This window comes from Rhodnius prolixus, unplaced genomic scaffold (assembly GCF_049639745.1).
Source record: "Rhodnius prolixus isolate KJV_2025 unplaced genomic scaffold, Rpr scaffold_9, whole genome shotgun sequence".
NCBI lineage: Eukaryota > Metazoa > Arthropoda > Insecta > Hemiptera > Reduviidae > Rhodnius > Rhodnius prolixus.
In genome coordinates this window covers 6525923-6550668 of record NW_027411604.1, presented here as the reverse complement: position 1 = coordinate 6550668, position 24746 = coordinate 6525923, and the positions used below count along the sequence as shown (strand labels likewise).

The 24746-nt window shown below is 30.6% G+C and overlaps 3 protein-coding genes and 1 long non-coding RNA gene across 11 annotated transcripts in view; 1 reads left to right on the top strand and 3 right to left on the bottom strand.

The window, feature by feature from the left end:
• Positions 1-421: 421 nt before the first annotated feature.
• DNAlig1 (DNA ligase 1) lies at positions 422-11722 on the bottom strand. The gene is made up of 18 exons (XM_074128950.1): positions 11441-11722; positions 10551-10622; positions 10266-10385; positions 10121-10191; positions 9938-10031; positions 8865-8941; positions 8424-8538; positions 8110-8320; positions 7843-8028; positions 7628-7756; positions 7409-7548; positions 5270-5471; positions 4466-4672; positions 4174-4390; positions 2810-3045; positions 1650-1847; positions 727-819; positions 422-619 (listed from the first exon to the last, which is right to left on the bottom strand). Exons 1-18 carry the CDS (start codon positions 11458-11460, stop codon positions 536-538), a joined length of 2472 nt encoding a protein of 823 aa, XP_073985051.1. The 5' UTR covers positions 11461-11722; the 3' UTR covers positions 422-535.
• An 802-nt stretch (positions 11723-12524) lies between these two features.
• On the bottom strand, positions 12525-16413 carry Uba1 (ubiquitin-like activating enzyme 1). Its single transcript, XM_074128937.1, has one exon. It carries the CDS (start codon positions 16132-16134, stop codon positions 12985-12987), a length of 3150 nt encoding a protein of 1049 aa, XP_073985038.1. The 5' UTR covers positions 16135-16413; the 3' UTR covers positions 12525-12984.
• Positions 16414-16475: 62 nt separating this feature from the next.
• LOC141454596 (uncharacterized) lies at positions 16476-19438 on the top strand. Its single transcript, XR_012458810.1, has 2 exons — positions 16476-16780; positions 19118-19438. It is a non-coding gene; the product is annotated as an uncharacterized lncRNA (long non-coding RNA).
• The window catches only part of LOC141454567 (kinesin-like protein KIF12), a 33509-nt gene continuing 27933 nt past the window's right edge, over positions 19171-24746 (bottom strand). For 7 of the 8 annotated variants that reach the window (XM_074128951.1, XM_074128953.1, XM_074128954.1 and 4 more), the window contains 3 exons: positions 24094-24253; positions 23902-23993; positions 19171-20079 (listed from right to left, as the gene is read on the bottom strand). In XM_074128951.1, coding sequence (XP_073985052.1) covers positions 19728-20079; positions 23902-23993; positions 24094-24253 — 604 coding nt within the window. In that variant the 3' untranslated portion in view covers positions 19171-19727. Of the gene's footprint in view, positions 20080-21374; positions 22030-23901; positions 23994-24093; positions 24254-24746 lie in introns of those variants that run through there. The other variant, XM_074128959.1, reaches the window with a different exon arrangement.

Sequence of the window (24746 nt, the reverse complement as noted above, 5' to 3'; positions counted from 1 at the left end):
CTAAGTGAAGTATAGCGATTAGTTAAATTTTTGATACAGAGTTATACTGGAAAATCCATTTGAGGTCCCTTGGTACGAAAATGCGGATTTTAGAAGCTAGATTGATAATAAAATGTGCAAAAAATTATCTTAAACAACTAATGATCGCTGAGAGCTGAAAGTTTATATTTAAATTGGGGTTTGCCACAGAATCCAACTGTAAAATCAGATCTAAGCGGATACTCAAAAGTAATATTGAGATGAGCTTTTGCGATGTTTCGTTTTATGGTAGCGAGTTTACACACTACAACTACTCTAAAAAAAAAACACTTTTTCTGGATTCAAAGGAGCTGAAAAAGAATACTTCAGAAGAAAAATAAAAAATTTGAGGTGATAGCAATGCTTTCCTTACCTACTGTATAAAAAATTAAAAGAAAAAAAATAGTATTTATATAGTATAATCTAAAGTGATGAAAAGATGTTTCCAATATATACAAGTTCAAATATTTTAAGGCATTTCACATAATATACAATTATGAGCCTACACCTAGGTGCGTTAATAAAAATCTTCATTGTTGACGTTGGTAGTTTCTCCTTGCTGATTTTTAATCTGATCTTGACTATTATACATATCTGCAATCTAAATACCATAAATATTACTTCGAAATCTCTAAGTAAATTATTAACAATTTTAAATTATATAAAGTATATAATTGGATTACTTTCTAAAAATTATAATATCTTTACCTGTTGAGAAGATGTGGCGTCTTCTACTGATTTATCCTCCCTTATCCTAATAAATCTTGGAAATCGCAAAGAGATTCCTTTTTCTGGATCCACCTGTTATGTTAACAATAGAAGATTGATTAGATTTGCGACAGAAAGTACATTCTATACAATACGATACCTAAAAGATGAACTAACGTCTAGTTTTTTTTTCAGAACTACTAAGGGTCTCAGGAAAAAAATAATTACAAGATAGAAAATTAAAGGAAGAGGGTAGCTTAAAGAACTAGTTTTGCGCAGTAGTTATTTTCGAGAAGTGTGTGAAAAATTGAACAACGAATAAAGAGGGACACTTTTCCAGAAGGAACAAGGAATATTGCTAATTTCAGTTGTTATTTTTAATTTTGGCCACGTCTACTAGGTCAACATTAGAGCTGTAGTACATATTTTACAGTAATAGAGTTATGTGAATTAAATTGATATAAAATTTGTTCCCAAAAATCAAATTACCTTATACTCTATTGACAACTATATTTTAAACAATGTTTTTTTGTAAGGCTGATCTAGCTTTGGTCCTACCTGCTTATGAACTGAGAACTGAGTGTAGGTTTTAAATGTTCTGGATTGTAAACAGGTCAGTGCTGACAATTGTCAAAAAATGAAAAAATGTTTTTTGGTTTTGGCAAATTGCAAATTGGCTTGTATGTTGTTTAGATTGTTCGGATCGGTTTTAAATTTAAACGTTTTTCTGTCTGAAAATCATTTCTAGTAGTTTCCTTTTATCTGTGATTGTCTCTGATTTTAGTATTTTTGTGAAATCCAACGTGAGATGATTTTCTGCGCTACATAAGAAAAGTGTTGTGATATTCTTTATTAGTGCATCCAATTCAATGATTAATTTAGAAATTAATTATTATTAAGTATAATTTATAAAATTAACTCACAATTCCGAGAGCAGCACGATGTACTGGCGAAAGTGAAAGATCTGCACACTTTATTTCCCATACTTGAGCTGGATTGAACCAATGATCTGGCTCGTGTGAACTATCGTACCGATAATAAGTTTTAGGTGTTTCAATCACATGCTCCTTAAAAAATGTTGAATGTTTTTGCAATTCTTCATCGGAAAAGCCTGTGCCTATCTGTAGTGAAAACATAATTGATTAATGCATTTTTTTTTTTTTTTTTCTAATTTTGGGTTGATGCATAAATTCTGAAATTTCTTCCAGCAAAATACCACATCGGCAACTTACGTTTCTCTATTGAATTACCTTCAACAGACGTTGTGTTAAAATACTGTGAAGCATTTGTGTCCTGATTTCTACGATGGTTTTCTCAATCAATAATGCCTACCTGCTCACTTGGCACACAATCCTTTCTGAGATGATGATATTGTATTGACATGAGATTGACCTATTGACCTATTATTGTACTTGGGCTTAACGATACCTCCTTCTTGGCTCCGGTATTGACGTGGTGGTACCACTTTTCATCTCCTTTAACAATTCGAACGAGGAAATATTTGTGTTTTCAAATATCTGACCAAATCGCGTATGATGCAAGCAATAAAGCAAAGCATGCGACCGTACTTTGGTCACTCTCCTTTAACGTGGCCAATCTGCGAATGGTTTTACCAAATTTTTCAAACTATTCTCATCAAAGTTTTAATGATGGGCGATCAGTGATTCGCAATAGTCTGATTTTTCTTTTGCATTAACCTAAAACTAAAGCTTTCCATGGCCACCAGGTATACAACATAGTCACCAAAGAGCGTGGAAATTATTATCAAACTTGCACTTTCAAAACCGGTTAAACCATTTTCGAGGAATAATTCGAGCAAAAAAAAATCTCCATGCTCAGCTCTAATTTATCATAAGCCTCTGTGGCTGAAAATATTTCGTAGGTGGTATCTTCAGGTCTACTAAACATTCCACAGTTCTGCTTTGCAGGCAGACTAATTTACAGCCATAATCATGCAACAACCGATAAAACAGCTATACAAATTTATGTATCAACCCAGAAATAAAAGTTAAAACACCTCTTCTTCCATAACCTCCAAACATTTCAATTCGTAATTATGCAATTCAAAGTTGTTTATATTTACTTTGCATAGTGATTGATATTCTTCATTATCTGGATCGTAACAGGCTAAAAGAAAACCACCGTATAAACCAGTCCTCTTTCCTTTACCCAAGTAGCCGCCAATCACGACCACATCAATACTATCACCACATCCATCAACATAGTCTTTCTTTAACTTCAACCAGTTACGCGATCTTTTAGCAATTTCATAGGTTGCATCTTCCTCTAATGTTTTCACCATTAAGCCTTCACAATTACCTGTAAAATAAGTATGTCTTTGAATTGAATGTCTGGAATGAGACAAGTTACAATTTTTTAAAAACCAATAGTATAAATGTAGACCATAAAAATTAAGAGATAAAGACTGTACCAAGGTTTCTTGGTAAGAGTTAAGAACAGGTCAATCACGTTGCAAATTCCGAACCTCCTCTTTTTTTTGACTTCTGGTCATGTGTAACAAAACGGGCTATCAGATTCCTCAGAACTTCCTAAAAATAATTTTTCCCAAAATAAGTTATGTGGAATTGTGTCTAGGCAATTATCATTCCGTTTAAATAAGAAGGTTCTGTCCTTTTCGAGATAATTCGGAAACATATATATATTTCTACATAAGTATTTTCTAAAAATGCATTTCATGCCAACCTGTTTGTCCTCAAACACTGAATTCTACCTAGACATAGAACGGAACTTTTTCTTCATGAAAGCCATTAGTTCGGTTTGTTTAAGCGCTGTAAGTAATACAAAAAAAAAAAAAAAATGATCGACTTAATGAGTGAATTAATGACGAAGTTTTGAGTATGAATATATTTATTCTGGATGGGTGTAAATTGAGTGTGAGTGTAAATTTAAGTTGACGATCTCCAATTCATTGAGGAGAACCCTCAATTGTTCTTAAGGAGCACTTTAGAGAGAAGCTAGACATTTCCCCAAGAATTTTCTAACCAAACATTTCCTGGGCATCGATCTGCAAAATCAAACTTAAAGTAAACGGATTTCAGTCAAATGTCTAGTATCACACTATAAAATGATTAGATTAATAAAACCAATGATTTGAACACTGAAATAATAGCAGAGACACGTGTGTATAAGAAATAAACGAATTAAAAATATGTTACTGAATTAATAACGAATTTATCTCCACGGCATGATGCGGTTCATGTATGAACACATGAAACAATTTGCACTTATTACTATCCTGTAGAAAGCCAACTAAAATCTAATAATAAAAAAATTATGTATTTCGTGTACAATTGCATATTGGGCAGACTAAAGAAATGTGTTGAGGATCTTCATACTGGTAAGATTTACAAATGACACATATTTCTTTTAGTAATTTGGAATAGATAATTTTTAACACAATATTAACAATATTTCTTGAAAGCCTACCTTTAACAGATTCTTCTAGAAATTCTTGTACTTCTTCCATTTTACTAGTATCTAAACTTGTAGCAAAAGACCACTGGCCTTCTACCTCTTTAAAATATTCCTTCAATAGCGACCTTCTTTTTATAAATGGTTCTTTTACCAATGATTGCCCATTCAAATAGAGAAGATCGAACATAAATACACAAACCTGAACTTTGATTTCTGATTCATTTGCATCCTTAAAAACAGGAAGAGATTATATTAAATTTGTTTAAAAATATTATTTCGCTATTGTAAATATGAACTAACTAACCTTCCGTTTTCTGGTAGTCAACACCTGAAATGGTCTAATTTTCTTATTTTCCAAATCCCATGCTACAGCTTCTGTATCTAATATGCAAGACTTTACGTCCCCTTTAATTGCTGAATTAAGTCTTGATATTATATCTGGATACTTTGACGTATTATTTTCTTGATTTCTACTGTAAATGGATATCTTGCCATCTTCCGCCATATGTATCTAATTGAATATTTAAAATAAATAAGTAAATTGTTTTTTTTGCAAGATGTGTTTTTGATAATTTAGGTAACTTTTCTTTTAAAGTAGATAGTTTAATGTAATTGCTTTTATTATATACTTTCTATTGCGAGAAAAAAAGAACACCTTATTTATTTGAGGCTTCGCCATTAATGAATGACCGGCATTAAAAATGAGTCTCTGAGATAAAAAGATGAAACGAATTTCGCTTCCAGCCTTCTTTAAAAAATTGCTCCCACTGGGTCTCAGCTGAGAAAAATAATGTTTCTCCATTGCTGCTCTGACCAAATGAAACCAAATTAAATGAGAAAGAAGTTCAGAACCTCAGGCTGGTCTTCTGTTAACTAAACTAAAACCATGTTTGTTTAATTTCTTTCGTATATCTATGAACTCCAAGAACTTCGCGAAGAGCTTACAAAGTTTGAAGTAGTAATATGAAAGTTATTAGACCATGGGCAGGTTTCATGAAAACTTCAAGACGCAAAATAACAACATTACTAAAGAATTTGAAAAGGTGAGAGCTTTTAAATCTTAAATTTTATTTATATTTAAGTGAAGAAAAGAAGATAAACAACACACCTGAGCTCGTTCGCCATCATATTTCCATTCACAAGTAAATTTATGTCCTTCAAATCGATGCAACACTTCGTGAACACCTTTAGTAGGATGTGCAAGCATAGGTTTCAATGGAATACCTGGTACTAATTTGCAATGTTCTGGAAGAGCTTTTAAACCATGTTTCAATAATACGCCGATTATCATGTCATAGTTTGGACACTCGCTGAAAAATTGATATTTATTTAATAATGGTCTAATTACCAAACATTTTCCATTTAATTAAATTATATGGGTATAAACAAAATAAACAAAAAATGGACTTTTGCCTTTATAAACAAAATCCTGGAATTGTGACAAGGATGAGGCCGAAAATTCAAATTGGAACGTAGTAGTGATTGTTGGAATATATAATATAGGAAAGGAAACATGAAGCGGGGTGTTCTATCTGCCTTTAATTCAGTAATATTTAAGAAGTAAATTACATAGAATGGTAGAATAATGAAGACTTATAGATCGAAGAAAGAGAAGCTTAATAGAAACCAAGTGCACTACGACCTAAATGTGACTTCCTTTATGTTAATGTTTTTACAAAGAATGTAAGCGTCTGTAAAGTGTGAAACAGTAAGAAAAGTGTGATAAGAAGTTATAGTTTACCAGTTGGTTCGTTAACCCAAGAAGTTGCACACATCAATATCTATCTTAGCAGGCCCTAAAAATTGTAAGTTTGTTCAAGGTGTCAGTTCTGAGAGTTGTTTCAGTTAAGTTGGAATATCAGCAGGGAAGCTAAATCCCTGAAGAAGTAGCTACTCTGCTTCCTCCTTCGGGGAAAACGTACAATAATTAGTAGAATAATGTACAATTAAAGAATTATTGATTTAATTTTATCAACTGTAAAGGTGCGCAAAATGCGGAAAAAATTAGAAAAGTTGAGTACCGCAAGGAAGCCTATTTTAAACCCTAAATAATCAAATTTATGTCAAATGCTGAGTAATTCCCAAAAATTACAGAATCCGTGGAAGAATACAGACAAATCATACTTTTAAACAGAGAGAAACCAAAGGAACTCTAAGCAAGATCAAATCTAATTGGAAAGAATTTTGGTCATTAGGTATAATTTTTAAATGTAGCCTGTCCATGAAGTTGAAAACTGAGGTAAGTACGTAAATTGTAGAATAATGTGATAGTTTTACACTCTAGAGTGAGCAGTGTTATTCCTCTTGAGATCCCTCAAGATTTGGCCAGTTCATTAACCGCCAAGAGAAGATTAAAAAGATAATGGCTCAATAAAGGACAAATCTATTACCAAATAAAATATCTATTGTAGATACCTAAGGAGTATAAAGTCTTCTTCAAGGTTGCAATAATAATGAATGTGCATTGATGATGTGGAGTTTTCCTGAGGTTGCAATTACTGCTCATAGTTGCATACATTTCAAACATTATGTCTTATCTGTATGGAGAGAGTGATAGAAGGATCAGAACTGAGAGTGTGTCATGCAAGGCTGAAATACCCTCAGTGTGCCAAGATCCCTGAAAAAGAGGCTAGTCTACTTTCACAGAGGAAAATAAGTGGTAATTGGTTATAATGTGCTACTGCAAAACCTGGTAATTAAAACAACAAAAACAGAGATAAAAGGTAGTGTTCTTAGGATGTGGGAAGTGTCAGAATAAAGAAAGAATGCCATCATTTACGACACAAGTAGTGCGAAGAACTTGGCGGAATAAGTGGAAATGGGTTGCCTTGGTTGCTATCTTTAAGATCAGCGATGATTCTTATAGACAGAATGATAAAGGTCAATAAGAGAGAGAAAGGATGAGAGAAATATGGTGTACGTTGGACAAAAAGAAGAAAGAAACAAGGAATTGCACAAGAAGTACAGTTTTGTACATAATGTTGAATAATATTAAGAGTTTAGCAAGTTACAAAGACTAATTAGTTAAAATTTGCAGTTTTATGAAAATAATCAATTAATTATGATTAATCAATTTTTTATAATTATAAAATTTATACTCAAAAAATATATTTAAAACTATTTGTAACGTTGTTAGCAACTTTGTTTTGACATAGTGAGAAAGGAAACTTATGTTTATCATGAATGACAATAAACTTATGGATGATGATGGTTTAAAATTATTATTTAATTACGCCACATAAATTACCAATAAGTAGTTTTCAATATTAGAGCATGTTCATCTAAATGAGCTTTAAATTTATCTGCTGATACACCTTTCGACGAATTGATAACTTCTGGTGGATAATCTTGACAAGGAGGTGAGAGTACACAAGCTTGCGCCAGAGCCTGAGTAAAAATGATACAAAAGATAACAAAAACGTTTTAAATAAAATAAAAAAAATAAATAAATAATTGCTTGACTTACTTGCAGTACTGACTGCTCGGCAAGACCAATTCGTAATTTACCTGCAAGTGATCGAATTAAATATCTAGCTTCAGGACCTTTACAAGCGACGAACATCCGTTGAATTTCATTTACTTTTTTATTTTGTGACTGAAAAAAAAAAAAATTTCATATAGGAAAGTAACCAAATATGAAGGAGCATAAATATTATATTAAATGAACAATTAATTACATACATCATGCCCTGTTAATTTAGCAATTTCTTTTAATCTAGAAAACACTCCAGATACAGTCAGGGCTGCTGGAGTGTACAGAATTCGTTGTGAACATTTACTCTGTTCAGCAACCAATCCTAGATCACCTAATTCAGCTGCATCCGATTTTATTTGAGAAAGAGTTCTGCCAGTACTCTGAGCTATTGCCTAGATAAAAAAAAAAAAATAATAATAATGTTTTGAAGCCAACCAATAGATTCGGTAACTGCAAAAGCAAGAATTAATCACCTTCATCAAAAAAGTCTCTGCAATACCTAATTCAATTCCTTCATATGCAGGAGCAATCTTATTTAAACACAAATAAACGGATGCTAAAAGATCTCGATCACTTAATAAAATAACTGATCGAAAATAATTACTAAGAATTTCAATAATTTTTAATCGTGAGCTGATTTCTTCTATTTTTTCTAGTGTTCGAGATAATGCCATATATGGTACTCTGCAATTGTTTACGAATTATTTATTTTTAAAAAATGTACACACATTTTTAAATATAAATCCGAAGAGAGTACTAAAGAGATGCCAAGAAATTAAGTACTTACTTTTCACCTCTTTTCCAGCAAGCATCTTTTATGGGATGGTAGTTACTTCTACTTGGATCATAATCTGAAGAGTCAATTTTTCTGCTGGTATCTTCTGCGTTAGTATCCTTTATGTCTTGAAAAAGTAATAATACTTTAATAAGGGTAATTATATAATTTTTTATAATAGAATAGCAAAATATTCATAAAAGTGTAAGTTATACTTTATTAACAATAAAAAAAATCTAACAAATTATAGATACTATTTATTTATTTTTACCTGATACCCGGTTTGGCATAAAAAATATATGGTAACCCTAGCTAAAGATATATAACAAAAAATCTACAGAAATATATCCTTGAACAGTGTACTTCCATAATTTTTCACAGAATATGTAAAACAATATGCATTATTGAGTAAATCAATTGATGTACATAATGAAATAATTATTGCCACGATACCTTGTTTCTTATCTTTCCCCTTCTCTGGAACTCCATCTTCAGTTTTTTTCAATGGGCTATCATCATTTCCCTCATTTCTGTTTTTAAAAAAAGGGCATTTTTTAATTAGGATTTTTGTCAGCTTTAATGAAATAACAATTTATGCCATATATGTACCGAGAAAGAAGGTGTTAAGTTGTTACAAGCATGTTAACATTACTTTTTAGTAAGTTTACTAGCTATTTATTTAAATACAGAAATATTTATTAAATTACTTAAACATTCAAAAATATAAGAAGACCATTAATGTAATGACCATGTAAGAGAGTTTCAATTATAAGGAATTGCCCAAATTAATTCAGCAAAATGATCAATTATCATCAAGCAAAACTGCTCATAGCCTCCTGGATGTTTAAACGCGGTTTGAATAAATTATAATAACAAAAGTTCTTGTGTTTTGGCTGTTTTACTTAATTGGATATTAAAATATAGGATTTACCAGCTTTTTGTTCAAAGAGTAATTCATTCAACCTATCAGTGGGTCAGTAATTCATTCCTCTTTTGTACCACAAAAGTTCTTTGGAAATAAAAAGTTAAATACAATCTGTTTTCACCTCCCCACAACCACGAAAAAATTTCTTTCTCGCAAAAAATGAGCCATGGATCGGAATAAGTGGAAAGGGAGGGTGAGGTCTGAGTTATAAGAAAGGTTTGGAAAAATTGTAACTTCAGCTCATTAATTATTGAGGCAGTATGAAGTCATGCACGAAAATTTTGCATTGGAAATCAACTTTTACTAAATAAAAATTCTTTTTGGTCAGAAAAACATGGACATATCTATGTAATTGTATAAATTTTAGATGGGATACTTCCGCTTCAGAAACCAACTCAGAATGGGTACCAAAGAGAGTAATTTTAAAAAAACGAAATTGTTGGTCCCCTCTAGATCGACTTTGTGCATCCATTGTTGGTTTTTCAGAAGTTACAGTTTACATATTTGTAATTTTTTTTCGCCATTAAGTGTGCTGAAAAAAAACTTTCTCTAGTCATTTGAGATAACACAAACGTATTTAATAAACTAATATATTTGTGACCTTTCCCTTTTGTTTTTCTCATTATCATCTGCTTCAGCATCATTCTGCTTTCCAACACTCTTTTGTTTGTTTAATGTGGGTGACTTTTCTCCATCTTCAATAAAAATAAATAATGACTTACTACTTATTATTACTAATTATTAATTCCACAAGCATCAATAAAACTTTAAAATACATACTAACCAACTTTTTGGACTATTTCACTTCCATCTGAATTTATTTCAAGCGCTTTACTCAGTTTCTTCGGAGGATTCCTTAAAAGAGAAAAATACATAAACATATTGTATAATAGAAATTTTACTATTTAGGGGTAGAAAGAAAAGCTTACACATTTTGAGCGTCTTCCTCTTCACTATCACTAAGTATTTTTCTTCCTCTTTTCTTTTTGCCAGGGTATGTACGTATTGGTGAACTTGCAAAACTTTTCGTTGGTGAAAAAACTTCATTTCTGCGCCACATGGATAAACTCCCATTAACTATTAACTCATTCACTTGTTTATTGTTTTTCAACAATAAAAATAATCGAATAGAATTGTAACTATACTTAATAAACATTTTTGTTTACAATTACTTTGATCAATCTAAAGTACATTTAAAATATTAGTCCACATACCCGGTATTATCTGAATCTGGGGTTTTCTTGTTTTCTTTTGAGGCTTTGTTGTTCACCCTACTGAAATACGACCTGTGACATGAAAAGCAATCTTACAAGTTTTTGAGTGGTACATAAGGAACGGAGATAAAAAAAAATCTAATGCGACCTAAAAGTAAAATTTCATTTAGGTTTTTTGTGCCAGTATTTGTTCACCCAATTTGTATGGCCCTAAAATCTTTAATAATTAAATCTTAAAATAATCTTATCTTATCATTAATAAATAAGTAAATAGATCAGATTATATTATAGAACAATGAAATTCTACATATCACCTAGCACGATGGACCAACAAATGTTTAAGTAAAAGTATAAGAAATACCAAACCTCTTAAATGACAATTAGGATACAAAATGATTACCCTAAATGTTAATAAAATTCTAGAGTTTTACTTGACTAACTTAAGTACAAATGTGACTATGAAGCCAAACCTACTGCGACGTTCTAAGTATATCTCCCTAAAATGTACATTGTTCCAAAGTGACAATGATCTAGGTTTCGCTAAATTCAAGTAACTGCATCAAGCGCTATTTTGCATTGATACGATTAATATGAATTTCTTTTTAGTAGGAACATCATAACAGGGAAAAGGGCCCTAAAGAAGTGGCTACCATTTATGATAAAAATGAATTAATATGAAACGGTTTCTTTTTCCGCTAATAATGTAACGAACAGAGAGGCACAGTTTTATATTACATAAGAATTTCCTGAGAGACTTAATTACTAATGTGAAAACACTTCAAGATGAAGCAACGACAATTTTTTCTAATTTGTTTGTCCAAAGAGACTAATGAACATTCCTATTAAGCTTCCACAATCGATTTTATAATTATTGGCAAATTTTTACTTACGTTATATCCCTCTGTGACATTCCAAATTTATCTGAAAAATATATTGTGGCGAACCTGAAATTAACATAACATTATTTTGCTTTTACCTTCCTCTGGTTTTCCCTCCAAACTGAGTATGCAGCACTCTGGCGGCAATGTCATTAATTTTTTATTCAAGATTTGTAACTGCAGAAAGCGGTACCACCCAGATCTAAGTTCCTTGAATTCACATGCTTCTAAGCTGATAAATTACCAAGTTCTTGACAAATACCCAAATCTGGAACGCTTTCTTGTCAGCTGAGGCTAGTTGCTATTCATATGTTTGCATAAACTACTTTTCTTGCCTGCCAATTAATAAGAATAGTAACAACTAAAATAAATTATTAGTCAAATAAATGTGACTTTCAAATGTTTCAAAAATACATCTTTTCTTGGTGCAAGCAAAAAAAAAAAAATACTGAATCGATGACATACGTGTTTAATACGAAATCAATATTTTATAGCCTGTCTTACCTTATTATTTCTTTCAATTAACCTGTCCCTTACTACCCGCCTCATCCTGTAGAAATACTTGAACATTCACTTAAAATGTTTTTAAAAATGACTCATTTATAAGGGGAAAGTTATAAAAATCCTGTACTGTTTTTATGATTAGCAATTGTATTTTTAGTTTATTTACTTTTCAATTTCTACTAGAACTAATGGATATCAAACTAAACTAACATTTGACATATATATGTTTTTAATATAAGAGTTCCAAAGCAAAATTATCTTTTTAAAAAGAACACATACCATTAATTAAAATTTAATAAAATGTGTGCAAAATATTAAGGCACTCAAATATGGAGCTACTTTTTCCTTTTATAGAACAAGTTAAGGAATCTATTTTTGGATAAGCTATTTCGGAGTAAGGAAGAGACAAAAGTTAAAACATTTGGTTCATAAAGATATGAGATTAAATTACAATTTCGATACATGACACCTAATACCTTACTTTTTTTTTTACTTCATATAACTAAAATGAAACTAAACTCTTCTTTTTATCAACTTTTATTTATCAATACAAGCAACATTCTACTAAAATTAGGCGAAAATCATTAAAAAATAATTGTAAAATACTTTATTAATTCAATTCAATCATTACAATAGATATCTATAGCCCAATATTGCATGTGCTTTAAATAATCATTAAAAAAATGAAATTAAATTTCACTCTTACAAACGAAAATTGAATTGAAGGAATAAATACAGTTACCGATATTTTCTTATATTTTTTTTCTTTTAATATATAATTTTTTTAATATATAAAAAAGAAATTTATAAAACTAATAATTAGTAACAGAAACTGTATACTTAATAACTGGCATGTTATCACAGAAGTGCCAGGGCTTTCGGCACTATTACAATGTTATCCCAGTTTTTAATTATTTCTGTATTTAAGGTTAATTTACTCTTCCAATTCTAGAGTGCAAAATCATTAATTACAAAAACGCAGCCACACTTTTATCAATAACCCTGTGACTTTATTGTTAACAATATTGTTTTGATATATATAATATGAAAATTCAAGGCAGAGTGTATCTAACATAAGGGACTTCAACATCATTACCATCTTTGTCGTTACAACAAAGTTCAAATACAAGTGCTCTAACATGCGGTTCAATCTTTTTCTTCGATACTTTTCTTACAACTTCTGACATGGGCAGATTAATACGGTCCTGTAATTTTACTGGTGGCATAAAGAATGCATAAAGCATGCATACTCCTTGTGAAAGCATAGTTATCTCAAGGCCATGTTCATTCTTGAAATAATCAATAAATTCTTGCAAAGTCATTTCACCCTTAACTTCAAAACGATCCCACAAAGTCCATTCTTTCTCATAGTACTTGAGTTTTGGAGCAGCTATTGGTTCTGAGAAGCAGAAAAGCGGTAAAGATAAATTGACAAATCCATTTCTAAAATCATTTATATCCTTTTTGCCTTGTGCTAATTTAATTAGCTCTAGACAAATTAATCCTGCCACAACTGAAGTGGTTGTAGCAATCGCAGGAATTATTTTGCCAGCAATAAGCTTACTTTTGTGTCTGTCAGCTGGGGGAATGTTATAATTAGCTGCTCGTAGATTTGACGCTGCAACTATAAAATCCATATGCAGATTATTATCATCATCTTTTTCAAATTCCAGAGGGGTTATACACAATCCAGAAAGTTCTTGTTGAGTAGGAAGTTCGTGCTGCAGCTGCCCAATTTTATCATGGTCAACTGGTCCTCCTCCCGAGCCATTTGGCATAAGCTGTGCATCATTGACAGCAATTTTAACGCCTGATTTGGGTGTAAATTCAGGCACAACAACTTCTTTTACCATGCTTGCAATAACTTCCCTATCGCGAATCTGGGGAATTCCGTAGACTTCTGCTTTGAGATTTGCAGCCGCTACAATATAATCAAGATGGAGTGGTTCATTGACATCAAATGTAAGCGCTACAGGACATCGCTTAGGGCCGGACCAGAAGGGCTGGCCACTAGTAGTTACTTGATCAGGTGGGAAATTGTAAAGTAACTGCCGAATCTGATTGCAATACTGTTCTTGCCAATAGTTTCTTGCCCAAGAAACGCAATCTTCCATTGAATGTGGTCTCTCATCAACTAATGCAAGTTTTAAAGATTCTAAAACTTCAACTGGCTGAACACCTGGCAAGCGAAGAGTCCTTTCGATGAAATTAGGATCGTTTAAATACTGAGCAGCATTTTCTGCAGATTGCTTGAATATTCCTTCAAAAGCATCACGAGCCCACTGCAGTGTGTGTTCTATTGCATTCGGAAAGTTTCTCAATGTACATATTGGAATACTTTTTTCTGGAGGATCTTGAGAAGAACTATAGGACTCTGTAAGGAAAGGTACGACCACTTGAGTATTTCCTTTGGTACCTAGTGTGCCAGATTCCAATAGAGGTTTCCTATAATATACACATCTTCTATCCATATAGATTCTTGCATCTACATTATCCAGTGCATTAGCAACTCCATCCAATTTTTCAAAGAAATTATCATCATAAATTTTTTCACTTTCTGGCCCAACACGATTTTCATGTGGTACAATATTCATATACGGATTCATCCTCCGGACCGCCTTAGATGCTGTTAGAGATTTCGATTTCTGAACATCGTGAGGACGGAACAAAAACTGACGATTTAAATTTGATTTTTCAATTAAATCCATATCAGTTACAGTAACTTCGCCACCATCTGCTCCAATTCCTAACATAGCAAAATTCTTTAAAAGTTCACATCCAATTGCGCCAGCTCCAACAACAAAATATTTTAAAGAGCCCAGCTTCTTCTGTAACTGATGTCCAAAAACTACAGTCTGTCCATCATATCTACTATTTTTAACAACGCAATCATCCTCAGATATATCTTCCTCAGGTAGACACTCAATGGCATCAAAGTATAAATATTGATCAACTGGATGAAATTTCCCACTGCATGCTTTCATTACTTCTTGGGCAACTACTCCGCCTATAAATGCATTAAGTGGATTTAAATTACCTCGACATGTTTTAGCGAATTTCTCAATAAGTGTTGCATCCAGTTCAGGCGCATCTTTAAAATCAGGAAGAGATTTTTCACAATAACTTCTAAAAGTTTCAGCATCTTCATTATTCCAAGGTCTTGGCAATTTTCCTTTGTCCTTCATGTAAGTTTCCAATGCAGCAAATGCAATATGTAATTGCTTCGGCTGATCGAATTTAGCAAAATTTGTAATCATCACTTTTGGATCTGCAAGACTTTCTACAAATGATTGAAAATGCAGAGTTTTTGGCATTTTGACTTGATGTACAATACCACCTCTAATATACTCTGTAAATTCACATGTTTTTCCAATACTAAAAGTATAAGGTCCTAAGACTTTTATTTTTATTGGTTCGCAATTATTAAGTTCCGTCATTCCTTGAACTTCAGTAAAAGTAACATAATCATCGGATTCTAAGCCGTGTCTGGCATCATCTAAACAAGCTACAACACCTTCCTCATCTTTCGATACATTTGCGATCATCGCTGAAACTGGATTTTCACCATTTGTGTCCACTACGACGAAGTCTTTACCAAAGTCACAAAACACTTGAGCAAAAACACCCCGTGTGCTAGCAATAATTAATTTAATATTAGAAGCGTGTGTGACCTCGGATATACGGCGTTTCTCATCGAATGAGCTATTTGTCAGCACAACAACACTAAAACCTTTGACAAAATCATCTGTTAAAGGCCCAGTATAGGCACGAGTTGGTACATAGTTATTTAACTCGGCCAAATATTGGCAAGAAACTTCAGCTCGATTTTTACCAATACAATCTTTAGTTAAATAAAATTGAGAAGAAAGATCTGAAAAAGTACAAAGAAATTCATCATGCAAAGTAACTGATTTAACACCACTTAAAATTACATTTTTTGCAATTTCTACACCAAGTCCACCTAAACCTGAAATTAATACATCAGATGTCGCCATTCGGCGCATTGCATCATGTCCCAAAACATATAACTGGCGAGAATAAAGTCCCTCGTCGATATCCTGGTTAGAAACAACTGATCCATTGTTCGCCATGACTGAATTTGCCTTTGAAACGGAGTTCGCTGGAGTAGTCTCTCCTGTAGCAATTTTCCGCTTCTTGGCTGGGGGATCAATGGAATTTGTCGCCACTTCAGCACTAGACATCGGACAAAAGGCCGTAAATTCAGCCTGAATTTATATGAAAACTAGCACTTAAAGTCGGTGTATTTAATAATCCCGTAAACTCTCAAAAAACTTACAGTACAAACTACGAACACACTACAATGGCCGACTCAACTAACCATCGAATGAATCTAGTGGGAGGGGTTGCAGTGCCATTAGTAAATGGTGTGGGAAGTAATTATGTTCTAAATTGTAAAACTGCCATTATCTAAATTTAAAATTAAGATTTTGATTTATTATAATGTCACTTTGGAATTCATATTTAATACTTTCTTAACACATATGGAAAACTTATATAACTTTATACAACGTGATACAGCTGTTGTTCCACATTATACTCGCCCTTCAGCCATATTGGCACGCGGGAATTTTAAAATTTAAAGATAACATTAAAACGTGGTACCATTAAATCAATCTATCACAATGGCTATACTTTATACTTAGTAATTAAATCAGTATTTTATGCTGAAAACATACATTCGTAGCCAAATTATTGAAATAGATTTCACCCTTTTGAAATAAAAAATAAATATGACTTTCAAACAGCAAGTAATGAAGAGGTACTTTTCTGAATTCTATTACTGAAAAATTGAAAAATAATTCATCTGAATAAAACGACACCTAATAGGTATTATGTTTTTACCTTCTAAATTTAGAAAAAAAAAAATACTGAAATACTTTTGACCAACGCTAAAGTGTGGGTTTATTTTGTTATTTGAAGTTAACTGAACCAACTAACCTTTGTGGTGTGTTTTGTTCGGCGTACTTTTTAATCATATTGATGAGACAATAGAGAAATGGTTTTTATTTAAGAAGGAAACTAACAATTCTCTATATTTTTTATTCAATTTAAAAATGTGCACTGCATAGCATTTTTTTTTTGCAACCGAACAGATGTAGTAATTCTAGAAATTTTCCCCTATCGAGGATGAAATGCAATAAAAGAAATAATTTAATAAAGAATTTTCATTTAATCAAGTCTAAGTTTAAAGAAGAAAACTTTTTCATGTTTAAAGAATAAAAAATCAACCATTAATCATTTAATGTTTGGAACCATAATTTGTATAAAAATGTTGATTGATTTACACTGGGCCAAAAAAGTCTGTGAACACTAACCTAAATTTTATTACTTTTATTATTATCTTATTAGAAACTTCTTTTATTTTCAAATGAAATATACTATTCGATAGACAGAAACCAGAGTTTTTCATTTTATATTCAATCTTTTATTTTTGTTCAGCAGGAATATCACAATTAAATGTTTAACAAAACAACACCCCAAACGAATGCAAAAAAAGTCTGTGAACAGCTGTATAAATATGTAAAAACATTAAGATAACAAACAGAAAAACGATTGAATAAAGTTTCAAAGTTCTCTATTGTATTGTAGAAACCACTACAGTCAGTTTTGTGAATAAATAATCTAATTAGTACATATTTAACCACTAATATGGAAGTTCCCAGACCAATTCGAGAACTTATTGTGACGTTGCGAAATGAAAGAAAAAGTATTCGAGAAATAGGGAAGATAGTTCAAAAAAACCCTTCAACGGTGCATAATATAATTAAAAAGTACGGAAATGTGATTAGTAGGCCACGCAGTGGACGGCCACCAAAACTTAATTCCTTTCATAAACTGCAAATTCTGAAGTCTGTTCGAGAAGAACCCAGGACAAGCGCTCAAAAATCAGTCAAGAATTATCGAGTGGTTATGTGTAAGCGTAACACCACAGACAATTAGAAATAAATTACATGAATACGATTATTGCGGTCGAGTCCCGAGGAAAAAACCTTTAATCAATAAAATAAATAGTAACCGCCGATTGGATTTCGCGAAAGAATATGTTTCTAAGCTTTCTAGTTTCTGGGAAACCGTAATCTTTTCAGATGAGTATGTGGGTCTGATTGACGACAAAAAGTGTGGCGAAAAAGAAATGAAGCTATGAAAATGAAAAATATGAAGCCTACTTTTAAGCATGGGGGAGGCAACATTCTGGTGTGGGGTGCATGAGTGCTAAAGGAGTGGGCAAGTTAGATCTAATTAATGGTATGATGGACCAATATGTGTATGTGGATATATTAAGACGCAATTTAAAAGAAAATTCAAAAAAATTAGGGTTGGAGGGAACGTTTGTCTTCCAACAAGACAATGACCCGAAACATACCGCACTAAAAACTCGGGAATGGCTTTTAAATAATACACTCTGGCGCCTAAACACCCCTCCACAATTGCCAGACCTTAACCCAATAGAACATTTGTGGGATGAAATCAGCCGCGAAATAAATAAACGAGGAATAAGAACCGTGAACAACTGAAAAACGCTATTTTAGAAGATTGGGATAAAATTCCAACATTGACGACCAAAAAATTATTAGGATCGATGAAAGCTCGCTTGTTGGAAGTGATTAGGAACATAGGAGGTCCTACAAGTTTTTAAAATTTATAATTCACGTACAATGTGTAAGAATGATTTATTTCTGCAAAGTGTTCACAGACTTTTTTTGCATTCGTTTGGGGTGTTGTTTTGTTAAACATTTAATTGTGATATTCCTGTTGAACAAAAATAAAAGATTGAATATAAAATGAAAAATTCTGGTTTCTCTCTATCGAATAGTATATTTCATTTGAAAATAAAAGAAGTTTCTAATAAGATAATAATAAAAGTAATAAAATTTAGGTTAGTGTTCACAGACTTTTTTGGCCCAGTGTATATAGATGCTTTAACTTCACCAATTTCAAAATTTGTATTTTAAGTTAGGTTGATAAGCCAATTATGAACATCTTAATGAATCATTCGATGACATTAAATAGTAGGGTTTCTTAGTAAAACAAAGTGAACATGACTCATAACATTCCCGGCTATATTTATTGTTAAAAAATAAAATAAAAAGGTTTGATTGTAGACTGTTTTGTGGCTTACTTTGCACGACATTGTGACATGCTCAAACATCTGATTTTTTTCAGTAATTAGCATGCTTATTGCAGCTTTAACTCTTTCAAAATGTTGAAGTGAGAGATGCAAAAAAAAAAGAAAAGAAAAAGCTGTTTGGTGAAAACGTAAAAGCAATCTACCTGAAAATAGCAAGAACTTTTTAATGTGTTGTTGTTCATTAATTTAATCAGAAATTTATCTCTTGACTAACTCCTAGAATTTATTGAGATCAAATAAAGAAAGGAATTTCTTGATAAAACTATTTTTATTAAAAAAAATTAAATAAAATAAAAAATGACAATATTTTATAATGAAACACATACATATTAAACATAATGTTTACAATATTTTAATACTTTTTTAAATTTATTTTTATTTCAAAAAATATATTCTAATGTTAATATAGATTTATTTAGTATATTGTATCAGGAAAATAAGCAATTAGTTAGTCATAATTATGTTCACCTATAAAACATTTTACACATCTTCATTAAACAAGTGTAATTAGTAAAAATTAGTAACTCTCTCAAATTCTCTCTAACTTAATTCCTTTCTCTGACTTTTCAACTTTAAAAAATATATGTATCACAGAGAATAATTTCAATTATAATGGCCCCCAAAATGTTACTTACTAAATAGTACTTACATTTTTTCCTCACTTACGGATATCATGCTACCAAACAAATGTTTTTTTCCAACCAATTGATCTAATTTTGTATCCAGAGTTGCACCGAATAAATCATTCACTGATTGTATTTGTGGTAATATAACATTATTAGAAATATGTCGTAAATTTTTATTATTAGTTTGACTCTGATAATTGGATGAAAGATTAGTAGTATTACTACTAAAGTTCATTTTTAGTATACCTTCGGATCCACTGCTTGTCGTTACATTATCAGCTCTTAGATCAGTACCATATAAATTTTTGATACCCGCTACTGGAAGCCTTATAGGTGGTAGGATTTTGCCATCAATGTTTTCTTCGCTTGTCCTAAAATTAAATGAAGAAAACGGAAATGTTTCTATACAAAAATTTGTACTAAAATCAATGTAAAATTGAATTAATGGCCAAATGTTTTCTGAAAAACCCATAAGGTAACTTATTTATTAATTTTTTGAGTCTCTTATTAAATAACACACACAGATATGATCCGTGAGGATTAAACACTCATATATCGTACATTGTTTGCGTAGTAAGAATTAAATGCTCAGAATATTTAATTGGGAAAAGTGATCAATGTAAGTGCTTAGGCACATTCTTCTTGAAGTGCACTGTTTAATTCAGACTGCTGATAATTTGAAAATGGATTACTTCTAGATCAGAAAACATCCAAGATCATTTTTCAGAGGGAATAGCTATATGATAATTATGGCTTTGGATAACCTAGGACAGTAGCATTTTCATAGTATAAAAAAATATTTTTTTTTGTAGTAACAATATAAATTTTTAAAATTAAAACAATAAAAATATTAATAGACTATCTTAAAATTTCAAGGGGTAAACAAATTTCCATTAACATCAATCACCGAACAAGATTAAAAAAAAAGAAAAAAGTTTAGTATAAAATGTACATACTATACAAAAAATAACTTGGATTTTAAAGGAATGGACAAATGTTATTTTCTTACAAATATATTATTTATTTACAAATATATTCAATTATATTTACATTATTATTAGAATTATAGCTTTATGAAAGTAAGAAAATTCAATTCACGATACACTAAAAGCAAATCGAATTAGACGTTTTATTGCACCTTTAAGAGCCAGTAGGATATTATTTATAATAGTTCTTGTGTAAAACAAACCAAAATAATCATGTATTTTAATTTATTAATCACTCAAACTCCAAATTACACCAAAAAATACGGTACCAAACTATTTGATATTGTGCAAAAAACAAAATAACTAAATGTTTTTGGTAAAAAAAAATACATAAAACAAGGCAAATAATTAAATATATATATCTCAATAGAACTGTGAAAGGAAACAATAGAAAAAAATTAAAATACACAATTTTCTATTCTCATTTTAGCGTTTTGATTATTACCTATCACAAAAATACTTACGTAATTTAATATACATTTAACTAAATGTTTTTATGAAGGTCTTAGAATTAAAAATGTGTTTTGTGATAAATTTTAAAATAACAAAAACTGCATAAATGTAGGACGGTTAGGAGAAAAAAAAATTAACAATAATCTTTTTCTAAGAGCTTTTTCAAGTTCACTGTCCGATAATAGTCATTGTTGTCTGTAACAAGAGTACACTCTCCGAAAACTGGCTTTCTTAAATTTCAAAGATATAAATAGAAATAATATCAAAAAGTAACTTAGGAATTTGAGATGCGTATTTATTCCAAGAGGTGCTGTGTAAAACATGCTATTATTAAAAACACTGCATCAACGATAATGGACGAGTAATTTAGTCTCGTTTCTGAGTTATTATATAATGGTAAATGAAATAAATTTTTGAAAGCAAAATTTGACTAACAAACTCTAAATTTGAACTCAAAGTAAACGAAGTTGAAATTTTGTAAAAACGGATTTTTGTTTTGTTTTTTGTTTAAGGGTATTTTGGGTCCAATAAATGATGGGCAAATCTGAGATGTATTCAAATCTTCATTAGTTTATTGTACTCTAACATGGATGTTACCTAATCAGTAATTAGGCAATTCGAAAACTAATAATTAAAATTGAACTAAGCTCAAACCTAATTTAAACGTTACGAATTTAAACAACTCTATTGAAAGAACTACTTAAATGCAAACAGATTTTGCAATTATATTTTATTAAATCCCTTTAGCGTTTAAACTGCATAAAAAAAAGGAGCTTTCAAGCAAAAGATATAGACATTTTGCTTATACAGTTTCTGGCGAATTCTAAAGGTATGAAGGTAAGTACATGGTCATTTCCAAACTTTCAGAATGAAAGCAAATATCTGTAAAATTCAGAAGTGAAATTGAAATATAAAAATATTGAGTAGAATTTACTTCAATTTTTTAAAAGCAAGGTGATTTAAATTCCGAAATTTAACAAGTTTTGATATCAGGTAAATTAATGTTTAATTTAAAAAAAAAATAAATCATGCAATAATAAAACCATGCAACTTAGTGGAGAAAACAGAATTCCAATAAAACGTTTTTGTGAATTTTTCCACTAACAATTTACTTTCAGAAAATGATCGATGTAAGAAGAATAAGACTGTTTTTTTTTAAAAAAAAAACAAATTATTTTACTTTTATTTTAGTTACTACTTGATGACTATGACTACGTTCAAATTTAAAAAAAATTAGGAACTATGCAATGCTCATTTTAAATGAAATTATTGATAGTTTATCTTCTTTTTTGAGCTTTAAAGAAAATAGTATTTAACAAAAGAAGAAATATAAAATAAACTAGTGAAAACTAATGAAACATTGCTATGATTAAATAGAAGTAAAGTGATTATAATAAACATTAAGAAGCAAAGTTCAGAAATTGTTTGTCCTTTTTAACTTCAGATAGAAAGCTAAAGAAAATTGGGCTGAACTGTGCAAATAATGAGGCAGGTATACTTCCCTATAAAAACAAAAAAATGATGCGCTGAAAAAAGAAATTAAAGTAAATTTTTCTCGAGATTAAACCACATTTGTGGAAGGATTTCAAAATTTTTTCCCATTAAAATAATGAAAGAATTTACATAACACCAGTGATATAAAAGGTTGTTAGAATTTTAATAGGTTAGTGGATGGCTTCATTCACACCACCAAAATTATAATAATTTTCAATCCAAACTATATCTAAATAATTTATAAAATATGAAAATATCAGAAAGTTATAAAAGACAGACTTAAATGTTTTTACTGAAGTTGATTCTGAGGAACAAAGCAATAATTCCTAATTTGATTCCAAGCAAGTAAGGCAAAAATTAGGCAAAATAAATACATTTGAAATATTAATTTACCATGAATCATTTACCAGCAATTTGGAGGAGTGAGAGATAAATTTTTTTATTATTTCTAGTAAATTCTAAACCACTGGAGAGATTGACTATTGAACTATTAACAATTATGATGACACAGCTTAAAGTTAAAAACAAATTTTACACTAGCCTGTAGATGGTAACAGATTTACCGAAACAATGTTGAGATGAAACAAAATTTGTGTTTGAATTTATTGATTGACCGCATCTCAATACTCCCAAAATCATCAATTAACAACGGTCGAAATCCAAAACTACCTTCATAGAATGTCAAAAATCTAAGCTAGCGAAAGTCAGACACAGACTGATCGAAATATAAAAAGTGGTTCTGAAAAATAGTATCAACTCGTGTTTACAAAACCTTTGCAAATTAAATTTCAACAACAAAAATAGATACCTTAATGCATAATGTATAAAACCGTAATGAGGGGTACAAGAAGAAACTTTGGATTGATTTAGTGCTTTGCTAATTCTATTAAGAAAAATATTTGAAGAAACAAATTACTATAAAGCATTCTAAAAAATTAATATTTCGAACTATTTATAGAGAACTTTGCTGTTTAATGTTTCACTTTGCAAATCTATTTTCCTGAAGAGAAGCTTTAACATTTTTTTAAAAATGCAAACACATATAATGTACTATTTACATTATATAGTACAGACTATTTACAAATTAGTACCATCTAAATAACTGTATAATTTTCTAAAATATAAATTAATATACTTCGTTCTAAATATGTCTCGCTATTAAATAAAAACAATAACTAACTAATAATTTAACAAATTTTTACATTTTCAACAATTATGAATTCTTATTTTAATTATTATTAAATAATTGAAAGAATTTACCTCTTCCCTATTTGTCTTTTGTCTACTTCTTTTTGTAGCGAATCAAGCAATTTGTTCTTATTGTTGTCTTCTGCTGGCATTTCATTGTGATTCTAAAAACAACGATAATGTTTAAAAAAAATTGGTTTATTTAATACGCTAAACAAATTTAATAAGACTTTTTAAGGCATAGACTATTAGCTTACTACTTACCTTAGCTTTATTTACATTATTTATGTTCTGTAAAGATCCTGTACTGTTGTCCAAAGGATTAGTCCAAATATTGCTACCTTCTGAATCAGCAATAGATGTATTCAACATTTCAGCTGACAAAGCAGGCCTGGCAGGTACAATTGGTGATCTACAGCATACTCTATACAAAAGTTCCACAATATTTGTGACTTGAATAATCAAATAAATGAAGAAGGAAGAAAAATTATTGCCAATTTCAATCATATTATGTTAAAAATGTTTAGTAGTCAGAACAAAAGACACACCAAACTAGTAAAAAATATTAAAATTGTTAATAAGTATAAAACCTGAAGATGCCCCTAAGTCGAAAGCATGGCAAAAAAATAAAACAAAACAAAAAATAAAAATAAATAAATATGACTGAAATTGGCAATAATTGTTGGAACATTCACAAAAGTAGTCTTCAAACTTGCAGTTTCGTTTATCAGATATTTTCTTTTGTTTCCAAATTAGACATCTAAAAAAAATCCTTTTAACGCTTTGTAATACCAAAGAAAAGGTAAAACCGTAGTAAGGGTTGACACTTTAGAAGGGCTGTTAGCAGCCACAAATTTTCTAAGAGGCTTTTGAAAATTAATTTTCCAAAAAAAAAAAGGTTTCAAATGAGAGAGAGG